Genomic DNA, 19,778 nt, shown 5'->3' with positions numbered 1-19,778 from the left:
AAAACTTCTCCTTGAGTTGAACATACAGCTAAAAGTCAGACTTCCAAAAATCTTCCGTTGGCACGTATCAGCTCACAGTGGAAGCAGAGTCCTTAAGGAGTCTTGCCACCAGTGGTAGGCTCTTTGGAAACCACTTTTTTGTGGTTTGATCCTCAGTCTCCCCTGGGTGTGCCTTTCCATCTATATCGTGCATCCACAGTGAACATTTCAAGTGTGTTTTCTTATACATTTGGTTTGAGAGTGAATGACAGCTTTGGGAGATAACAGCAAAAAGAATTGATGAAATAAAACTGGGAGGGTACCCACTTAGGAGAGATGGCTTTTATCTGGAATTCTTATTTACACTGTCAAGGAACAGCATCTACACAGCTGACAGGTTGCTTCCTGAAGTATCTTGTTTCTGAAAGAGAAGCTGATTTAAATTCCTATCTTATTTTTCAGATTTCTGTTTTTGGAATTTGAAAACACGCTCTTGCAGGTGACAATGAATAACAGCTGTAACCCTTACCTGAAGTGTTTAATAAATGCTGCTGAAGCTGAGGACAGAGAATTGACAGGTGATCATGATTTCATTAATGCTGTGGGACCTCGGCTGGAATGTGTCATGCCTGTCTTTTCAAAGTGTTTTGTCTAGTGGTAGGAAGGAATGGTGCTGCATGTTTTCATCTGCTGGTAATTAACTGGGGCTGTGAGACCTCGGGAAGCCAGACTCCTTTTTATGTTTGAGTTATGTCACATTGTGATTATAAGTTTCTATCCCACTCTATCCAGAAGGCACATCTACTCTTCACTGTGTGATGACAGGTTGCTGACACTCAGATAAAGAAATCTTACAAATAGAAACCCATTTCCCTTCACAGCTCTTTGTACCTGGATGACAGCAGTTATTTTTGAGAGTTAAGCTGGTATTTCACATAGATACTGATCATATGAGGTTATTGTAACACCTGAGGCTTTACCTGCTCACAGAGTGGGGATACCACATGTACTCTGAAGGGCACTGCCAGAATCCTGTTACCAGGGTGGGATGGATTTCCCTAGGAACAGAGCACCTACTGGGACTGGATCCATTATAATTCAGATTACCACCTAAACCTTCCTCTGGGATTTCACAGGTTCTTGGCCATGTGAATTTGGTGGAAAATAGCAATGCTCAGTAGGCCTCTGAATAAAAGTGCTGATGTTCCTACCTGTGAAGTTTCTGCAAGTCTGGCATTTTTGTCTGGAGTAACTATTGTTTTTTTTCTCTGCACAGAAAACATCACCCTGCTTTTGAAGCAAACTCATCTGAAAAAGAACTCTTTTATGCAAAATAATACCTCTGAGAAACATTCATCCATACCAGAGCTCCTGAAGCTAAAAGTGAGTCTGCTTAAAATGCTGACTTGAAGGACATCCCGCAGTGATACATGAATGTGCAATGGTGGTTTAGAAAAACAGCACATGGAAAAAAGTTTCTGAAAAGAACAGCTGATAAAAACTAGGACAGAAACTCTGTGTTCTGCCTATATTTGAAGGTCACCAGTAAACTGGGTTGAGGAACTTGTTCTCGTATCAGTTGTTACCGAGTGTATACCTGTTTTTCAGAGAAGGTAGAGGTGTTCCTGTCCTCCTAACCTGTTGGATAGAATGGCTCTGTTTTCTACCAGCCATCCCAAAAGGGTGGGCACTGCATAGATTGCCAGTGGCAGCATATTGCTGGGTGCACCATTGGTTTTAAAGTTCATTAAGACTTAGCGAAGCACCTTGCAGAGCTGAGATCATTCTGGGATGCCTCTGCTTCAGCTGAGAAGTGGGTAGGGAGGAGTTCTCGAAGGTACAAGTAGGGATTAGACATCTCTGCCCTGCTGAAGATCAGGGAATTGTGCATCCCTAATTGACAGTTATAAGCATGACTAACTTGGTTACCACTGTGCCTAAGGAGCTGTGCCAACACCAGCATGGCTGGAGTCAAGTCCCCACATGCTCCCTTAGCCCTACATGTCTCACAACACCAGAATGGGTTCTGAGATTAAGCACAAGTATTTACTGATGGAGTTCCCTCACCAGCTTTGGGTTTGGCAATGCCTCATTTGAATAAAACACTTGTTACCCATGCACACGATTGCACTAATAGCATTCATGCACTTTAGTCTATTGCTCCATATGAGAAATAGTATTAAAGAGTCCTTTTAAAAAATATAACAGTATACAATGCTGTTGCTGTGCAATATATCTGTAATAATAATATGATGAGCCTCAGTGTGACAGGTACTCAGAGGCATAAACCTGAAAATAATTCTTCCCATAAGAGCCTGATAATGTAAATAATGATGTCAGACAAGAGGGAAGAGGGAAGCCCATAATAGCAGAGTAGGCAAAGGATTATAATTTTACATGGGTTGGCAGATGTGGAAGTCCTGACCTGTGGCCAAGTCTCTTTGCTGGGCTGTAGTAGATGACCAGGTGGTATCCGAAAGACTGAACCTGTTGGGCAAGGTAGATTTATTTGGTCTCTGGGAAGATTAACTGGTAAATGGCTAAGTCCAAATGGAGTATTGCTATGCGTGTGTGTTGGGTGGGGGAAATGATATGTTAGGGCTTGCAAGGTTCATTAGATCCAGCCAAGTCTGCTACAAACTCACGTAGGAACGCTTGTTATGAACTCTCCTATTGAAGACCTTTTGAATGAACCTAAAAATATATATATTAAAATCTTAATCCTAAGGAGAAACAGAAAGGGACAGCTGGACTCTTTAAAACTCGCCTTTTACAATTCTGTCATCTAACTGGTGTTTGTGCATTTGTCTTCTTTCGTCAAAACCTCCTTTGAAGATCTCTCGCCTGCGGGATCTGACAACCCTTCTGTGTGACTATGAGAGCTTTAAGTCAGTCCAGCAGCTCTGCCACCTCCCTGAGGTTGGCTTTGGAGAGCTGTGTGAGCGAGGCCAGTCCCACGAGCAGCTCCTCCGCGCTGTGGAGCTGAGCAGTCAGGTGGTGACCGATGTCCTGAATCACAGGAGAATCTCCCAAGAGCTTCAGAATGTACTCATTGGGGATGCCACGAACATCCAGACACAGCTGAATTGGTGAGGCTCTTCCCAGAGTTAGACTGCTTTAGTATTCTGTTTAGGAAATGACTTCTTGCCTTCTTTTCATGTTCTCAGTTTTGTTTGTTTTTTTTGTTTTTTCCAATGTAGGCTTCAAGAAAATGTACCAGAAATTGCTTTCTTTCAAGAGATTCCTCAATATATGGCGACTTTGAATTCCATGTTTAACATCACTGAGAGTTTAACAAACTCTAGCAAGCAAGGTACTTTTCTGTGTTTACAGTGTTGGTACACCATCACTGGTACCATACTTTCTGCTCGAAGTCCCAAGAATTGCCTAGCTGCCAGGAAGAAGTGATATTAATGAAATAACCATGCCCCCTGTCCCATGCCCCTTGGGATCCTTTATCTGGGGTACCTGAAGTCCTCTCTGTATGCTTTAGATTGCTATGTGTCTGGAGAAAGCTGTTATGTCAATTGTTCTTTGATTGTTCTTTACAGAAAAGTTAAGAGATGTGTTTAAAAATGTGGACCAGCTCAAGGAGGATCTCAAAAATGCAACAGGAATGTCTGCAGCCAGTATTGATGCTCTTCTGGAAACACCTCTCCCGGAAAACAGCAGTCAGGTAAGTTTGCTGTCATCCTGTTGGGAGATCTTGTTCCTCTCTACTTCTCAGGCCATTAACACCAGAATTAGTTAGTGAATGCAGCTGAGCAGATCACTGCATGTGTGACAGCACGGAGGAAGGGGGTGATCCCTCGGGAATAGACAGCAGAGCACATTATGGATTGGAATCACCACCAGGAATGTGGCCAGAGCAGTCACTGATGTCAGTCCCTCCACTGGGGACCAGGAGCCATATGGTCCCTCTGGCTGTCAGCAGTGGCTGGTGCACAGCCAGGCCCTGCCTGGGGAGGGATGGCTCTGATCCGTGGCAGGATGTGGTTCACTGGGACAGACTAATGAGGGCTGGGCAGGGCCTTCGGTGGGGTCCTCAGTGCTCAGAAGTTGTCACAGTCCAGATGGAAAATACACTTGTAACCACATCTCATGGGAGCACTTGGGGTCCAAAAATAGCCTCCCAGAATGAGAGATGAGCTTGCCTTCCTCAGCCTCCTGTGCAAGCAGAACTCCAGATGCTTTTTCCTTCCCAGCCATCTTGTCTGGACTGAGCCCCAAAGAGCGAGCTCTTTTCCAAGCTTCACATGCATCAGTCAATGAGAAATTGAAGCCACAAAAGCTTTTACTACTGTGCAAGCTGGGTGGTAAAACACAGTCCTTAGGATTTGTCCCTGGGAGAGGGAGTAATGGGTAGGCATTTCCTGGTTCTCGGGGTTGAAATATGACACTGTGGAAAGAACAACAGCACGGCAAGATTAATCCATGCATGGTGGAGCGTGCAGTCCACCCCTAACAAATCCATTTTCCCTCTGTGCAAACACAGCTCATTTCTCAGCTCCTACAGCTGGAGTCCTGTAGTGTCGGTCCCGCTGACCCGCAGCTGCGAACGGTGGCAGAGGAGTTGTGCAAACTCCCTCTCTCAGAGAGGACTCGTGGGACCTACATCCTGGGGGTCATGCTGTTACGACACTTAGACGTTTACAATTTCTTGTACAAGGTTAGTGCTGGCTTTGTAGAGTGATTTCTGTAGTCTTTGCTGCACACAGTGGCTGAAAGGTCATAAAATATCATTGCAGTGGCCAGAAGCTATGAGGATTTACACAAGCTGAAGATCAGGCTTTGCTCATGCAGTAATTTTTATTGCATATCCATGCTGTGACAGTGTGGATATAAATGAGAATCCCAGCTGGTGTAAACCAGCAAACCTCATTTAAAGGCACTGGACCTACTCTAAATGCCTCCCTATCCACTAGTATCATTTATGTGCTGTCACAACCTCTTGAACATTCCCAACTGACCCAAAAATAAGACACTGGGCTAAATAGTGTTATTCCTTGAAAAGGAAAGCCCTGGAAAAAGTCCCATAAAATATCTATTTCCTATCTATTTGGAACTGTGAAGTTATTAAATGATTCAAATATCCCACAGACACAGCTGTAGAAACAGCATGGAAGAGAACATCCACAGATAAATGAGTACATATTTAAAAATGCTTATTAAATGAGAATACCAATGAAGCTGGGCTCAGGTCAAAAGTTACTCGTAGTGTTTGGCACCTATGCTTTGTGAAATGCTACCACTTAGAGACCTGATTATATCCCAACCAGTAGCTGACACACATTTCCCAACTGTGGGTGTTTGGAAATGTGCACTGTTAAGATTATGTAATATTCAGGGGAGTGGTTTGCAAAAGCACTTGGGGATTTAGAAATACAAATCCCATTCATTTCCCATGGGATATCCACCCTTTAAGCCTCCTAACAGTTTTGAAAATCCCACACTCCTTATCTTTGAATTAACACAATATAGGTGTGTACATGCACGTGCACACAGATTCCTGCTAATCGTAATTGATTTCCTTCCTGCTTCTTGTAGATGTTTTTCCCTAAGGAACTTCAGCAACCCATGGACAAGATGTTAGGCCTTCTGACAAAAATTAAATACTTCAGACACCAGGTTGAATCTGGTGTTGATCCATTGCTACAAGCTATTCATTCCCTGAAAAAGCTCCGGCAGTCTAGGAAAATGCCACTGACTAAGGTACGTGTAGTCTGCATGGGCTTCGGAGGCAAAACACCACTGGAACAGTTTCCACAGTAATTTCCTGCCCTGGAGACCACATTAAACCACATTAAAACAAGAAAAATCTCTATCAATTATCCCTGGCAGTGTCCAAGGCCAGGTGGGTTGGTGTATTGAACAACCTGATCTAGTGGAAGGTGTCCCTGCCCATGGCAGAAGGGTGGAACTAGCTGATCTTTAAGGTCCCTTCAAACCCAAACCATTCTGTGATGGCATGCTGCCTTCCTGGGAAAGCTTTGATTTGGAGCAGTGGGACCATCATGTGCTCATGACAGGGGGATACAAGGGACACGTGCTGTGGGAGGGACACTTGGAACAAAAATACAGGGGATGAACAACTGTCTTGAAGGAGGGAGGACTTCCAGCAAAATACTGGAAGGGTCAGCTGGTGAAAACAGCTGGGGAACTGCCGAGTAAAGGCAAATCTGGTAAGTTAACAGCAAAACATTGCTCTGGCTTTACTGTGCATTAGATCACACCCAAAGCCTCGAGCCTGCCTGAAACATTCAGTCCAAGCACATTACTGCTCTGGCAGCTGCAGTAACTTCAGCGTGCACTACCTTCATCCAGCACCATGTCCAGTCCCTCTCAGATCCAGAGTCAGTGAGAACACAGGTCAAGGAATCACTCCTGGTCATCACTTTGCCTGCACACTGAAGAACCATGTGCATTCATGGACTAGGTGGGGCTAGGGAATGTGCACATCTGTGTGACATTCTGTGTTGTAACCCAGGGCCTATCTGTGTCAATAATAGGGAATTCCTCTGCACACATTGTAGGCACTTCCCACATTGGCTCTCACACCTGGAAATGAATTTGCCACCACTGTCATAGCAGAGGTTAGCCAAAAAATGCATTATTTCCATGGACAATTCCTTTTTTTGTAGAAACAAGCTTCTCCTAAGAAAGCAGTGTAAACATGTTCAATCCTTGCCTTCTCATTCTGTTATTTCTCTTTTCTCTCAGAGTGGGGTCCTTTCAGTGTGCAGGATTTATTTGCATTTTGTCTTTTCTGCAGGCGTTATTTAAACCAGCCACATTTAGGATAACGCATGGCTCATTTAAGTCCATGTCAAAAGTTCTCTGCAACCAGGAGATCACACCCCTGTTCTTTGAGTCCTTGCTTCCAGATTTTGGAGACCCCAAAAGCAACAGTTCTTACGCGGAGGATGTCTATGTCCAAAAGCTGATGAGGAAATATGGGATTCCTCAAGACTCCAGTAAGTCTGGCTTTTCCCTAGGGCAAAACCATTTCTCTGCTATTTCCAGAGAGATGTAGTGCTGAGCTGTTCCCCTGTGTGTCTCTGAGGGCTGCAAGCGCTCATTATTTATGCTAGCTGAAGATCTGCACTGCCCTAATTATTGGAGCTTTATTTCCATAAATGTTCAAAGGAAAACTGCCTGTGCAGCAGAGCAGTGCTTGACACTGCACTGTCTCCCATTTGCTGATGATCTGGTCTTAGGGCTCGACAGGTCACTGCTTTTTCTTGATGTGTAGTTTTTCTGACTGTACTGACATTATTAGCTCCTTGAGTTCACAAAAGTCCATTTAACCTTCGAGCAGATAATCTTGGCTTAAACAGTGAGACTCTTGTTGTCTTGAGTTCAGCAACAGGAGATCTTGGGGGTGTATTGCTTTTGTCAAGATGCATTAGATCAGTCAGTGAAGAGGGCCCTGAAGTCATTCTCTGGACACAGCAACAAACTGGGTAGATGGGGAAAAATACACTGGTAGCTTTCTTGTGTCTGGTCTATTTGTTCTCTGTGCAATTTTGTTTGCTTTTCTCCCCTTGCAGCACCATTTTGCTTATCCTTTTACCTGGACCTGGTTAAGACCCCGACTGGAGCTTTAATTTGGTCTTTTTTAAAACCAATGGTGCTTGGGAAGATCCTTTTTACACCAGATACCCCAGCAACTCGAGCAATCATGAGGAAGGTATGACTCTGTTCCAGGACATCAGGGTACACCCACTCCAAAGGGTTGTAATTTATCTGGCACGGGCTTGTTTCTCTGAGAAGCACAGGCCTGCTTTCTCACTGTTTGGTGTATTAATCCAACTTTCTTTTTCTGGTTTCCTTGCTGATATATGAGTCATCTTTTGTCTTTGAATGAATCTTACCTCCAGAAAATTGCTGTTGGTCTAATATTTATAATACGATTTTTATAAGGCCTCCAGTTTAGGAAGTTTCACCCCCATATTTTCAAAGAGGTATGTGTCCCAAGACAAATGCTCTAACCAGTGCTTGTTCACAGGCAGACCAGTAGAAGGAAAGCTGATATCCAAGACATGTTCTAAATGGCACTTATAGGGCCGTATTTTAAGTACTTGCATCAAATTCAATGTGTTAAAGGGCATTTTGCCAAACAGGGATAGGGTGCTAAGAAAAATCCTGAGGAAACCAAATTTGGTCTCAGCTGTTTAATTGATATATTTATTGATTAAAATCTGTAAGATAATGCATAAATTAATCCTTTATGTTGTGGGCTTCTTTTATAGTCTAATGCAACCCTGGAGCAGATGGCTGATCTAGCCCTGAAGTCCCAAGAGTGGCTGGACAAGTCTCCTGTCATCATTAATTCCCTGGCTAAGTTAAACCAGACAGTTCCAATGATCAAGGTATGAGATCCTGCCTCCCCCATCTCTCTTGCCAGGAGGGAATTGGGAGGATGGATTTACTCACTGAAATGAACTGCAGTTCCATAGACATCTGAAGTCATGTGGGGAGGCCCTTCTCAGGCTTCTGTCCTGGATTTCCCAGTTCCTGTGCCTGCCTGTTCCCTTAACAGAAACACTCCTGACTCACCTTGCCATGCACATCCTCTGTCTCAAATGATCTGTTTGTAATATGCTCCCTGACACTGGCCATGCTGGGGCCTGCTGGAGGGCTGAGATGAGCAGGGAATGCTCTTCAGTTTGTAAATTAACTTTCTGCTTGATGGAGTGATCCAGCCAGCCAAGACCAGGCAAGAAATGACTTTTTCAGAAAATGAAACAGTATCTATAATAAGCACGTTGCTCTGGGTACACACATAAGAGCTGGAAGATGTTTTGTACCTCAGTGAATGTAAATAAAATTTCTTTTTCCCCTCCTAAGGAGCCTAGCCTTGCTTGGATACAGAAAGCAGTAGACTGTAATGCTACACACACTTGTTTCCCATTCTCTAGTAAAAATTGTCTCCTTTTCTTACAAACTAAGAAAATGAGACCCCGGAAACCTAAAGCATTAGAAGTTAATTTCAGGGGCTGGAATTCGTTCTAATTTCCATGGCACCAGGAGAAAAATCCAGAGTGGAATATGCAGAAGTGAAATTAAATATCCTCTGCTGATTGCACTCATTGGTGGAATAATGAAATATTCAGCCAAACGAAAATCTGTGCTGATCTCCAGGTTTAGTTTTGGTTGCCTACCCATTGTGCTCTGGCTGTGTTCACAGGACTTAAAACATACCCAAGGGATGTTTACTGTGCTTCTAGAATAATTTAGATTATCCATAGCTTTTTTCACAGGACTCTGGTACCTGGGGGAGACTCACTAGGTATCCTCTCTTGACTCCAAGAAACACTAACTTGAACTCAAAGAGCACTGTATGAAATTTTCGTTGCTGGCATTTCTCCATCCTGATACCCTGAGTGAAATATGGAAGGTCAGGAAAGGAGTAGGAGGGGGTTGTACAAATGCTCAATGAAGTCTGCTACATTTTAGAAATACACTGAATAAACTCAAGAGACTTCTGGTCAAACTCATGCTTTTTCTTTTTTTTTTCCTTGTTGATAGAACACTCTGCAGAATCCCTTTGTGCAGGTTTTTATCAAGATGATGGTGGATTTGGATGCAGCTGAACTGCTGAGTCAGATAAACGAACTGGGTAAGTGTGTGTTCATATGTGCTGCCCTCTTTCTTACTTTTACTTCAGGTCTGGGAGCTCCAGAGGCACCAAACGGCAGCCATCTCATGGTACTGTTCTTCTCTGGCCACTGTTGGATGCTCTAGTGCAAGACAATCTCAGCTCTGATCCAGGAATCTTGTGGTTTGTGGGAAAAGACTCTTCGAAAGCACAGGGCTTTGTGAAGAGATGTTTCTCCTGGGTGTTGAAGGGAGAGTGGGATGGGAGACTCTGCCGCTGTGTGTGGCCACTGGAGGACACTGTTTAGCCGTAATTAGGACTTCAAATGAGCTACCCTGGGACTGCTGGAAAATGTTGAGGACAGCTCACTTGCATTGCAACAAGGTTCAAATTAAAAGTTCTCCAGAGCAGAACAGCAAGGGATCAGATAAAGGTACCCAGGCTGATGGACCCAGAGGAGAAGCTGTGCTGGAATTTGCTGTTCTTATGTGGTCTTACATGGTCCTTCAAGGTGGGACTTGCTGATGTGCACTGTGAGACTCACCAGCTAACAGTGCTGGTGGATACATCACCTCCTGAGAGTGCACAGCAGGGGGATACCAATCCCCTTCTCCCTGTCCTGCTGTCCCTGCCTACTCTTTCAATGGGTGGCCGTACGTCTCAACATAAATCTGGGCTATGCCAGCGAAACCAGCAGCAGCCAAGAGTGGTTGTGGTCTCTTGCAGTCAGAAGGGCATTTACATCCTGTTCATGATGACCCCTGCGTTACTCCATGAGTAACAATTCCTGTCTTAGCTCCCCAAAAGCCGTGGTGCCAGCAGTAGCTGTTCCCTATTAGTTCCCTGCATTACACAGTCACCTTTGGAACCTGCCAGCAAACGGCAGTGTCTTCATTAGCTGCATTATCAGGCTCAGTCCACACATCAGCACAGCACACTCAGCTCTGCCTTGATGGGCTTGTGCTCCCCTGAGACAGAGCAGCTCAACAGACGAGGTGATTACACCCAGAGCCATAAGGTGTGGAAGGAATGGTGAGCATCGTGTGCGAGTCTAAAACCCCAGCAGCTTAGGAGGGACTTGTGATTTGGGATGGCTGTCACATCCCACTGCTGGCATCCTCCCAAAGTCAAACTCACGAGCATATTACAAATGATTAACATAAAAACTGGGTCAACAACATGCCTTTATAGCATTGCTGAGTGAAGAAATGCATTTTACACTTAATGTTTACTATGATGGGGAGTTTATTCTTCCTTTCTGGTGTCATTGTTAGTGTAAAGGGTGGAATGATGTTATGGATTTTTTGCTATTGTAGTGATGCTGATGGTTTTGTCTGTGGGGTTTTTTTCCAGATGATATTCGGCTGGAATTACAGAACAACACTGACATTGTTGATCAGCTGAACACTCTTGCTACCCTTGCTGTAAACGTGTCCTCCTGCGTCTCGTTTAATCGTGTGCAGGCAGTCAAGGACTTAGAGGAAATGGAAAGGGTGGCCAAGGAGCTCTTTCTGAAGAACGAGCTATTTGCAAGTATGTGACAGTCTCAAATCCCCCTGTAAATTAAATTCAGCCTGATAGAGGGTGGGAGTGCAGCGTAAGAAATCTGACTTTTCACCACAAACTGTTATGGTCACAGCTCCCACTGCACAGCAATTGATTTTGAGCCAGCCTGTGTGGGGGGCCTGCACCCTGAGACCTTCTTATGGAGTGTTTTACACTCTCCTTTTTATAACTCCTCTTCTCTTACACCTCTGCTTGGTCAACTGGTGACTTCTCTTTGCTAATTCCAAGTTTGAACAAAATTCCACTGCCCTAAGGAGATCTTCATGAAAGTAATTTATTTCAGGGTTCCCTGGAAAAAGATGCTTTAATTGAGAAAGATATCATAGAATCATTGAGATTGGAAAAGACCTTTAAGATCATCAAGTCCAAATATGAGACAGTTCAATTTATTAGGAAGTCATAAAGTACTTGAGATATTCCAGCCAAGCACCATAATGTTATATTGGGTCTTCTCAGTCACACTTCACATTTGTTGGATTGGATTGCAGTTCAGAGCAGACTGCAGAGAGCAGTGGAGGGAACAGGGAGTAGGAACTTACATTAATTTGAATAATATAAATATATCTTAATTTTTAAACAATGGCCAATATCTCCTCAATTAGGATTTACTTATAATTCCTGTGACCTATTTGATTTTATATTTCATAACTGAGGAGTAGATAGAAATTTGCTTTTCTTGAAACTTCAAACCCTGATAATATTTGTCTGTTCCCATAAAAGCAGTTCTCTTCCCCATTTGTCATCCATTCCATTCCATCATATGTTTTATGTATGGAATAATCAGGAAAGGTATTGTGAAGAGAAAAACTTCTGTGGTGTTGGCTCTACTCAAATAGACATTTTAAAGGCAAAAAACTTCCTGTCTGCCAAGCTGTACATAAATGCAGTTTCCAAACAGGAATGTGCAAAGATTTTATAGTCTGAGACCTCTCAGCTTTGCAGGAATTTATGTGGGCCCAAAAATATGTGTGTAGGTCATCAACAATTGTTGGCACTGGGTTCCTAAGGCTTTTATGTTACAGCATCGAGACATGAGCTGTATTGATAGGGAGCACCTTTGGGCATGGTCATGACAGGTGCCAGCCCATCCGAGCATTATTTGTGCAGCAAAGAAGTGAAATGTAGAAAAGGCTTAGAAAAATGAGGAATTCCTACATATCTGTGTGTACTGCTCCCGTGCTGTCAAGTCCAAAGGAAAGCTTTTTCCCTTTTTCTTTCAAGGTATCATTTTCAAGCTGCCCTCAAGCCATAGCAGCCCCGGATCCTCAATTTCTGGGGCCTTGACCCTCCCTCCTGTGCTCAACTACACGATCCGAATGAGCAGCAGGATCACACAGACCACCAACAGGATACGGGAGCGCATCTGGACCGTGGGCCCACACAATTCCACCTCCCAGAGCCAGATCTACAGCCGGGCCTTTATTTATATCCAGGACAGCATTGAAAGGGCCATGATTGAATTACAGACTGGCAAGAAACCAGAGGAAATAGCTGTTCAAGTCCAGGCCATGCCTTACCCCTGCTACAACAAGGATATGTAAGTTTGGGTGGCTTTTGTCTTCATGCTTCGTGTAAGCTCATCTTGTCTGACCTATAAAAATGATTTTTGGTTTTGTTCTTTTGGTTGGTGGGGCTTTTTTTTTCCTCAGAGTTTTGAACAAAAGAGGGAATTTTCGTCTCTAGTATAAATGGTCTATGTTTGGTTTGCCTAATCTTTTGTTTTCAGTGCTCTGTATGTACCTGGATTGTCATGGTAACTATAGGTTTTACAGGAGGTAACATTCCCTGTTCCTGTTTTACTACCCATGGTGGAACTGAGAGTTGACAGGACTTGGGTTAAATATGAACACTGGCTTGTTCTGCAGGTGTTTACATGCAGATAATGCAGCAGAACTTAGAAAATGGATTTATTGGGAAAAAAGCATCCCTAGGTTTGTAAGCTTTGTTCCTAGAGATTGCTGTCCAGCTGTGGTATTTGTTATTCATTCCAGTGATTCTGGATAACGTTCAGCATATACTGAGTAACTCTCAATCAGGTGGCACTCAGATGCTTTAAGGAGGATAAGAGGGAAAATAAGATTGTACCATTCATCTCTGCAGTAATGAGGGAGGACAGAGAGGCTTTTGCTGCACTGAGTTGCTGGGTTAACAGCCTGTTAACAGAGCAGTGTAAGGACCAGAATAAGTTTTGGATGGTGAAGCAGATCAAAAAGTTTTGGATCAACTTCCTTTTCCTTCAAGTTGAGCCAGATCTGCAGCCGGTATGAACAGCAGCTCTGCCAAATGCAGTAGAGGGAAGCGAATCTCTCACAGCTGAGGAACTGCCCCTCTGGCAAGGCAGTTCTGGTCTGTGTGGGAAAGCTGGCAACATGGCACTGCCTCAGAGTTATTACCCTGACCACAGCTGGTGGCCAAACTGGGTGGAAAACACTCAGGGAAGGGATTTCAGTGTCTGTCAGAGAGCACTGAAGGATGTTCAGCAAGCTGTATCAGAAGGTTGGGTGGTTGCTGTGCCCTGGGCTTGGACCAAAAGTACAGACTGGACCTACAAGCAGTGTGTACTGAAAAGCCTCCATGTCAGCTGCATGAGCCAAAAGATGGTTTGAGAGCTATAAGGTGCCATTTAGGAGCTATAGCAGAGCCATGAATATTCTGTCCCAGCTGTCACTTAGGAGAGCTGGAGGCCTATAACTTCTTCTTGGGGTAATTACAAGCAAAGTGCCCACAAGTGCAGGCAGGGAGCATCCAAACCAAGTTTTGCAGCAAATACCTGAATTATTGCTGAGAGAGAGTTTTGTACAGTGATTAACTGGCTGCTGGAAGCACTTACTACAGTGCTGTCTGCTCCTTTTCCTTGGCCTGCTGGGAAAACCTCTTGCCTTCGGGTTTCCCTCCCCACCCCAGGTTCAGAGGGCCATGAGTTTGCTCAATTATTAAAATACCTAAAGGCTTTGGATTTGCATCCAGTAGAAGTCATCATAAAATGCCTGCTTATCAATTGTTATTGCACAGTTACCATCCTGTAGGGAAAAGGAGGAAATATAAATATACCAGTACACAGAAGGTGTTGGGAAATGCTGAATTTTTAATAACTAGAGATTATGCAGAAGGTGGTAGCAAAAAAAGAAACCCAAACAACAAAGAACCAGTAGAGCTACTGAAGTGCCTTTTCATGGTTCTTTAAAAATAAGGCTTCATTTGCATGGAAGCATTTCTGGAAGCACTGGTTCATAGGAAATTTTCAGCTTCACAGGTAAAAAAAAAATTAAAAACCAATGTAGTGCTAATGTTATACTGTTATTGTACATTAAGCTTTTTCCAGGAATGACACTGATTGTGTTTTTTAAGCCAGGTTTAGAAATTAAGGAGGAAAGCATAGGCCCTGCAGATGCAATGAAGGGAATCTCCTGCTCTAAAAACTTGCTTTCCATCACAAAAGGACAAATTTATTGTTGGCCATTGTTGTCTTTTTTTTTCTGCACACATTTGGCACTGGAAGAAGGTTTTAATTGAAGTGAGGAGCCAAGAAATGTGACCTGGATCCTCAAAACCTGTTCTTTGGGATAGTAGAACAGACACTTTGAAGGGAAGGATCTATATCAGGAAATATGGCCTGACAACAACATTTGGCCATTATATCTGTGTACAGAACTGGGAGATGGGGCTGGTTGCTGTGATCTTTCCAGATGGGATACAGCCCATCAGAGAGCCAGGAGATGCCACTGCCCATGGCACTTTCTGCTCCTGCCAGTGGTGCTGCTGAGCTAAACTTCCAGGCTGCATCAGGAAATCCCTCTGTAATTCAAAAAAAAAAAAAAAGATTTTGAGCAGTCAGGGGTTTCATGAATAGAAAATCCAGTGCAATGGCAAGGAAGTCTTTTTTTTGGTAATTATTAATTTTACTCCATGTTTTGAAATCTAAGCATGTCTTTTCCTGTGCCAAAGTATTGTTCTGAAAAATATATTCTGTATAAAGCCTTAATCCCCAGAACATTTGGTATTCAGCTAAAGCCTGCATTTGCCTTTTACAGGTTCTTAACCAGCGTGACCTACTCTCTTCCATTTGCTCTGATGGCTGCCTGGGTGCTGTTTATAGCTGATTTTGTTAAAACACTTGTTCAAGAGAAAGATCTGAGGCTTTATGAGGTACAGTGAAACTTTCTGGGGCGTGCAAAATTATAAACAGATTTTCCTCATTAGTGGCTACTGTGTCTCATGTTCAGTATTAAATGGAGCAAAACAAACATTAAGGAAAATAGTCCAAATACCTGTTGTTTGACCTGCAGTGTTTGAATTCTGACATTGTAACCAAGCTCAAAGCCACAGTAACTCCCTTCAAGTGGAGGGAATATTGCTTTGCAGTTCTGAACAGTGGAAACATGGGCACTTCACAAAATTACAAGTTTTCTGAAGATTTAAAGCTCTCTAAAAATTGACTTTGAGTCATACCTACTGGGGACAAAGACATGAAAAGTGACTTACTTCCTATCCTTGAAGTTACTATACTTAATATTTCAGAAGGTGCTACATATGACATCAGCTCCTCTGAAATGAAGTTCTTCAGGTTGCCTATTGGAAAAGAATTGACATTGAGACATAGGGAATTTATTAAATTAACTCAGGTTTTCAGTGTGATCACTGTCAACAGAGATGAACAGCAGAGAACTTAAGTAAAACTAAGCTTCAGCAAGCAACAAAAGCTCTAGCAGATTTGGGTTTTGTCTGACACCATGGAAACAAATGCTGATTCGCCAAAAACATTTCCAAAAAAGGGCACTCTGTGACCTGTGATGAGATGGAAAATGAGGGAATCCCAGGGGCTCCCTGGCAACCCCTTACTCAAGTTTAGGGAACCATTTTCCCTGTCTCTAAGGACCAGGGTGTCAGTCATCTTTTTAGCTATGTAATAATCTACAAGAAGACACCATCACCTGTACTTTCTTTTGGATTTATCAATACAAATTTGCAGTTTTATGCAAGTCTTGGGGACTTGATCATCAGCTAATTTAATAAATTAGCATTGCTTCCTTGTAACCATGGTAATTCAGCTATTATTTGTTGAATTGGGGTTGTGTAAGAAATGGTTTGGTGAGAGCTTTTACACTCAAGCCACTGGACCAATTAGGATAATTTAAAAAAAATAACCAAAATGCTTTAGAAAAATTACAAATCTGAGGCCAGAAGCTGCTTTGGGGCTTGTGAGCTGTGACAGTTGATACTTGTAGATCCTGTCTGTGCTGTTCTTTTGCAATAGACTGCTTTGCAAACCTTGGGCATTCCAGGAACGTGAGTGCATGGTTTCTCCCTGGATAGAAACACATAAGATGGCACAGTGGGAAAGAGCATGGTCTGGTTGCATGACCTGTCCAGGAACTGAAAAAGCAAATCATTCAATGTCAGCAGAAAGATATTTTCATTTCTCCCAAATGTCTTTTGTGGTTGTTTTTTCCACCTTTCTCTCTGTAGTACATGAAGATGATGGGTGTTAATGCCAGCAGCCATTTCATCGCCTGGTTCGTGGAGTGTGCCATCTTCCTTCTGATCACTGTCACCTTCCTCATTATTGTTCTAAAAGTGGGTGACATCCTTCCCAAAACAAACACAACACTCCTGTTCCTGTACCTCATGGACTACAGCCTGTCCATCATAGCCATGAGCTACTTCATCAGTGTTTTCTTCAATAACACCAACATAGCAGCCTTGGTGGGCAGCCTCGTGTACATCCTCACCTTCTTCCCCTTCATCGTGCTGCTCGTCATCGAGAATCACTTGAGCTTCTCTGTGAAGAGCCTCCTGGTAAGTTCTGCTTTTCCATAACATTCCTAGCCATGGAAGTAGATGTAAAGCCTTGTTTCTTACGAAGGGTCAGTATAGCTAGGTATTGGGTTTCAGAAGTTAGACTTGTTTTCTCTGAGTTACCAGATTCAGGAAAGGACATCTATTAATGCAAATGGTGGAATAATTAACCACATGGCACCAGAAGGTAATTCTCAAGCAGTGCTCTATTTTAAAAGCCTAAAATAAAGCCCTGCATTAGGGAGGAAGTTGGGTCCTGAGTGTGGAAGCAAAAGAAAGTCAGGCTCTAAGGAGACTTTACAGCCTGTCACCAGTAGTAGTTCTCATCATAAGGCTGGTCCAGCGCTCTTTGTGACTGCTGGGAAACAAACCCTACTCATTTTCCTGGCTAATGGGGGACCTGATTGATTACCTGACTTGACTTGTCTTTGAGAGTAATTCATAAGTTCTTTGTTTTCAATTCTGTTTATTCCCCAGAGCCTGTTGTCCCCAACCGCCTTCAGTTATGCAAGTCAATACATTGCTCGCTACGAGGCACAGGGCATAGGTATGCTTATTGTAGACAAAACTGGACCTTGAGCTCCCCTGGTGGGGACATTTCATTGGCTAACACAGATTCTGACTGTATTTCCCAATTCCTTTCTGCAGGTCTGCAGTGGGACAACATGTATAAGTCCCCCATGATTGGAGACAACACTTCCTTTGGCTGGATGTGCTGGCTCATTCTGATAGACTCCTTCATTTACTTCATCCTGGGGTGGTATATAAGGAATGTTTTCCCAGGTAAGGATAAAAAGCATTGAGGGTGGTGCTGTACCATCTCTTTTGGAAAACAATACACACAGCAATGGCTGATTCAGTGGTTCAGGCAGTGAGGCAGTCTGCACACACAGGATACCTCTGTTCTAGATCAAAGAGAGCACGACTTAGTGGATGTCTGAGCTGTTAGTGACACCGAGGCAGAGCAGAGCAGGGGAGAATTAGGGTTCCTCAGCTTATCACACGGGTAGGTGGGTCTCCTGAGAAGCTGAAGCCAAGGACACAGGAGGATGCGTTTGCAGTCTGGTGGGTGAGAATGAGAACAGAGCACATCGGCCTGCATTTGTCAGCTGAGTGATTTTGAATTGTGTTACTTACATCATTTGATTTCAAAAAGTGATTCCTGCCTTGGGCAAGAGCCAGTACATTTGTCTTCTGCTTTTCTTCCCCACCTAATGAAGCAGTCCACTGGCATAAGGAAATCTACCCAGTGGAAAACGTAAAGTACTCCTGCCCTCCAGCTATGGAGTTACTCAGAATAACAAAATAGGGAGTGCTTCCTGCTGTGCCAATCAGGCAAACTCTCTACCAAGTCTCAATAGCACATGAGCACATCAAGAGGGGAGAGATCTCTGTGAAGCTCCTTTTGGCTATTTTGAGTGCACCCCAAATAGTGATACTTCCTGGGGAACAGACACCTGGATGAGACTCCTCTTCCTGCAGGTAGATATGGCATGGCTGCTCCCTGGTATTTCCCATTGCTTCCATCTTACTGGATCGAATACAACGGTTACCTCCCCTTCTGGAACGAGAAACAGAGAGGCCTTCTCTTCTCCAAGCTGCTGTTAAGGAAAGAAGTCACCCTCAACAATAAGATATGTATGTGGATACTACATGGGGTAGCAATAATAACTTATATTTTAGGTAAACAGAGCTGAATTTCTAAGGGAGCACCATACTCAGAAAACACATTTATCTGTTGATCCTTATTTTGTAGCACAGGAAAAATTGGAAGCTGGTACTTACATGAATGGAGATTTGGCTTTTAAATTATATTTTTTTCTTCCTGTTTGGTGTGGAGATCCAGTACTGCTTGTCCCATGCATATTCATGTATGTTGTAGTTGGGCAGTTACCTTACATGCTTATCTCTGTCTACAACACCCTGTGTAGAAATACACTTTTGTTTGTGCAAGCAAATACGGGTTTCCACTTGGCAAATGGGACGTGTGCTTCTTTGTTCATCTCTTTAAATGTTTAGCCTGTAAAATATTGTGAGCTCACACAGAAAAGCTTGCTGATTGTACCCAGCTGAAAATACCTCAGCGGTTTTGCTGTATGTCCTCTAATTTTCTGTGCTTGCTTAGTGTAAATTAAGTTAGGTGCTCTGACACACCTAGATATGAGACCTTTTCAGAAGTGATTAATGCCTATTGTCAGGAGTGATTAGAAGCTGCAGAAGTAAAAAGGAGAAATCCCAGAGAGCTCAAAATGATACAGATCCGGTGACATGTTCTCAATGTTCCTGGATGAAAGGCACCTGCCTTGGCTGTATTTTGGTTTTAAAAGCCCTGCTTATCTCTGAGGTGAGAAAAGTAGCACAAAGAGCTGCTGCAGTGCAGTAACTGACCTCTGCCCCTTCTCTTCGATGTCAAAGGTGCCCCCCACCCTCACCTGGAACCGGAGCCCACTGATCTCCCCTTGGGAGTCTCCCTCCATGGCATAACCAAGGTTTATGGATCCAAAGCTGCAGTGGACAACCTCAGCCTCAACTTCTATGAAGGGAATATCACTTCCCTGCTGGGACACAATGGAGCTGGGAAAACTACAACCATGTGCGTGCCCTTTAAAGCGGCTCTTTTTTATACCGTGGGATGTGAGTGGGTGAAGGAGAGAGCAAGTGGGGCTGGGCAGTGATGGGAGACTGAGAAAGTTACTGTATTAGGCCAAATCACTCATGTAGTTTTATCTGGCTCATGGATGACCTCGGGAGTTCCTGTATCTGTTTGAATTCTTCAGATTCTAAGATTCTTTGCTCCTTAGGGACACGCTTTTTAATCTCGTGAGACACCTGTAAT

The 19,778-nt window shown here is 43.5% G+C and overlaps 1 protein-coding gene across 1 annotated transcript in view; it reads left to right on the top strand.

Moving 5' to 3' along the window:
- Window positions 1–19,778, top strand: part of ABCA12 (ATP binding cassette subfamily A member 12) — an 82,250-nt gene that overhangs the window by 31,707 nt on the left and 30,765 nt on the right. The window contains exons 11-29 of the mRNA XM_018071936.3: window positions 442–557; window positions 1,256–1,362; window positions 2,815–3,068; window positions 3,180–3,292; window positions 3,531–3,655; window positions 4,475–4,648; window positions 5,527–5,691; window positions 6,752–6,953; window positions 7,530–7,669; window positions 8,232–8,351; window positions 9,511–9,601; window positions 10,934–11,113; window positions 12,368–12,683; window positions 15,178–15,292; window positions 16,613–16,942; window positions 17,420–17,489; window positions 17,591–17,725; window positions 18,425–18,580; window positions 19,358–19,535. Coding sequence (XP_017927425.2) covers window positions 442–557; window positions 1,256–1,362; window positions 2,815–3,068; window positions 3,180–3,292; window positions 3,531–3,655; window positions 4,475–4,648; window positions 5,527–5,691; window positions 6,752–6,953; window positions 7,530–7,669; window positions 8,232–8,351; window positions 9,511–9,601; window positions 10,934–11,113; window positions 12,368–12,683; window positions 15,178–15,292; window positions 16,613–16,942; window positions 17,420–17,489; window positions 17,591–17,725; window positions 18,425–18,580; window positions 19,358–19,535 — 3,087 coding nt within the window. The remainder of the gene's footprint in view (window positions 1–441; window positions 558–1,255; window positions 1,363–2,814; window positions 3,069–3,179; window positions 3,293–3,530; window positions 3,656–4,474; window positions 4,649–5,526; window positions 5,692–6,751; window positions 6,954–7,529; window positions 7,670–8,231; window positions 8,352–9,510; window positions 9,602–10,933; window positions 11,114–12,367; window positions 12,684–15,177; window positions 15,293–16,612; window positions 16,943–17,419; window positions 17,490–17,590; window positions 17,726–18,424; window positions 18,581–19,357; window positions 19,536–19,778) is intronic.

This window comes from Manacus vitellinus, unplaced genomic scaffold, assembly GCF_001715985.3.
Source record: "Manacus vitellinus isolate BGI_N305 unplaced genomic scaffold, ASM171598v3 scaffold_20_pilon, whole genome shotgun sequence".
Lineage (NCBI taxonomy): Eukaryota > Metazoa > Chordata > Aves > Passeriformes > Pipridae > Manacus > Manacus vitellinus.
This window is presented reverse-complemented; position numbering and strand designations above follow the sequence as displayed.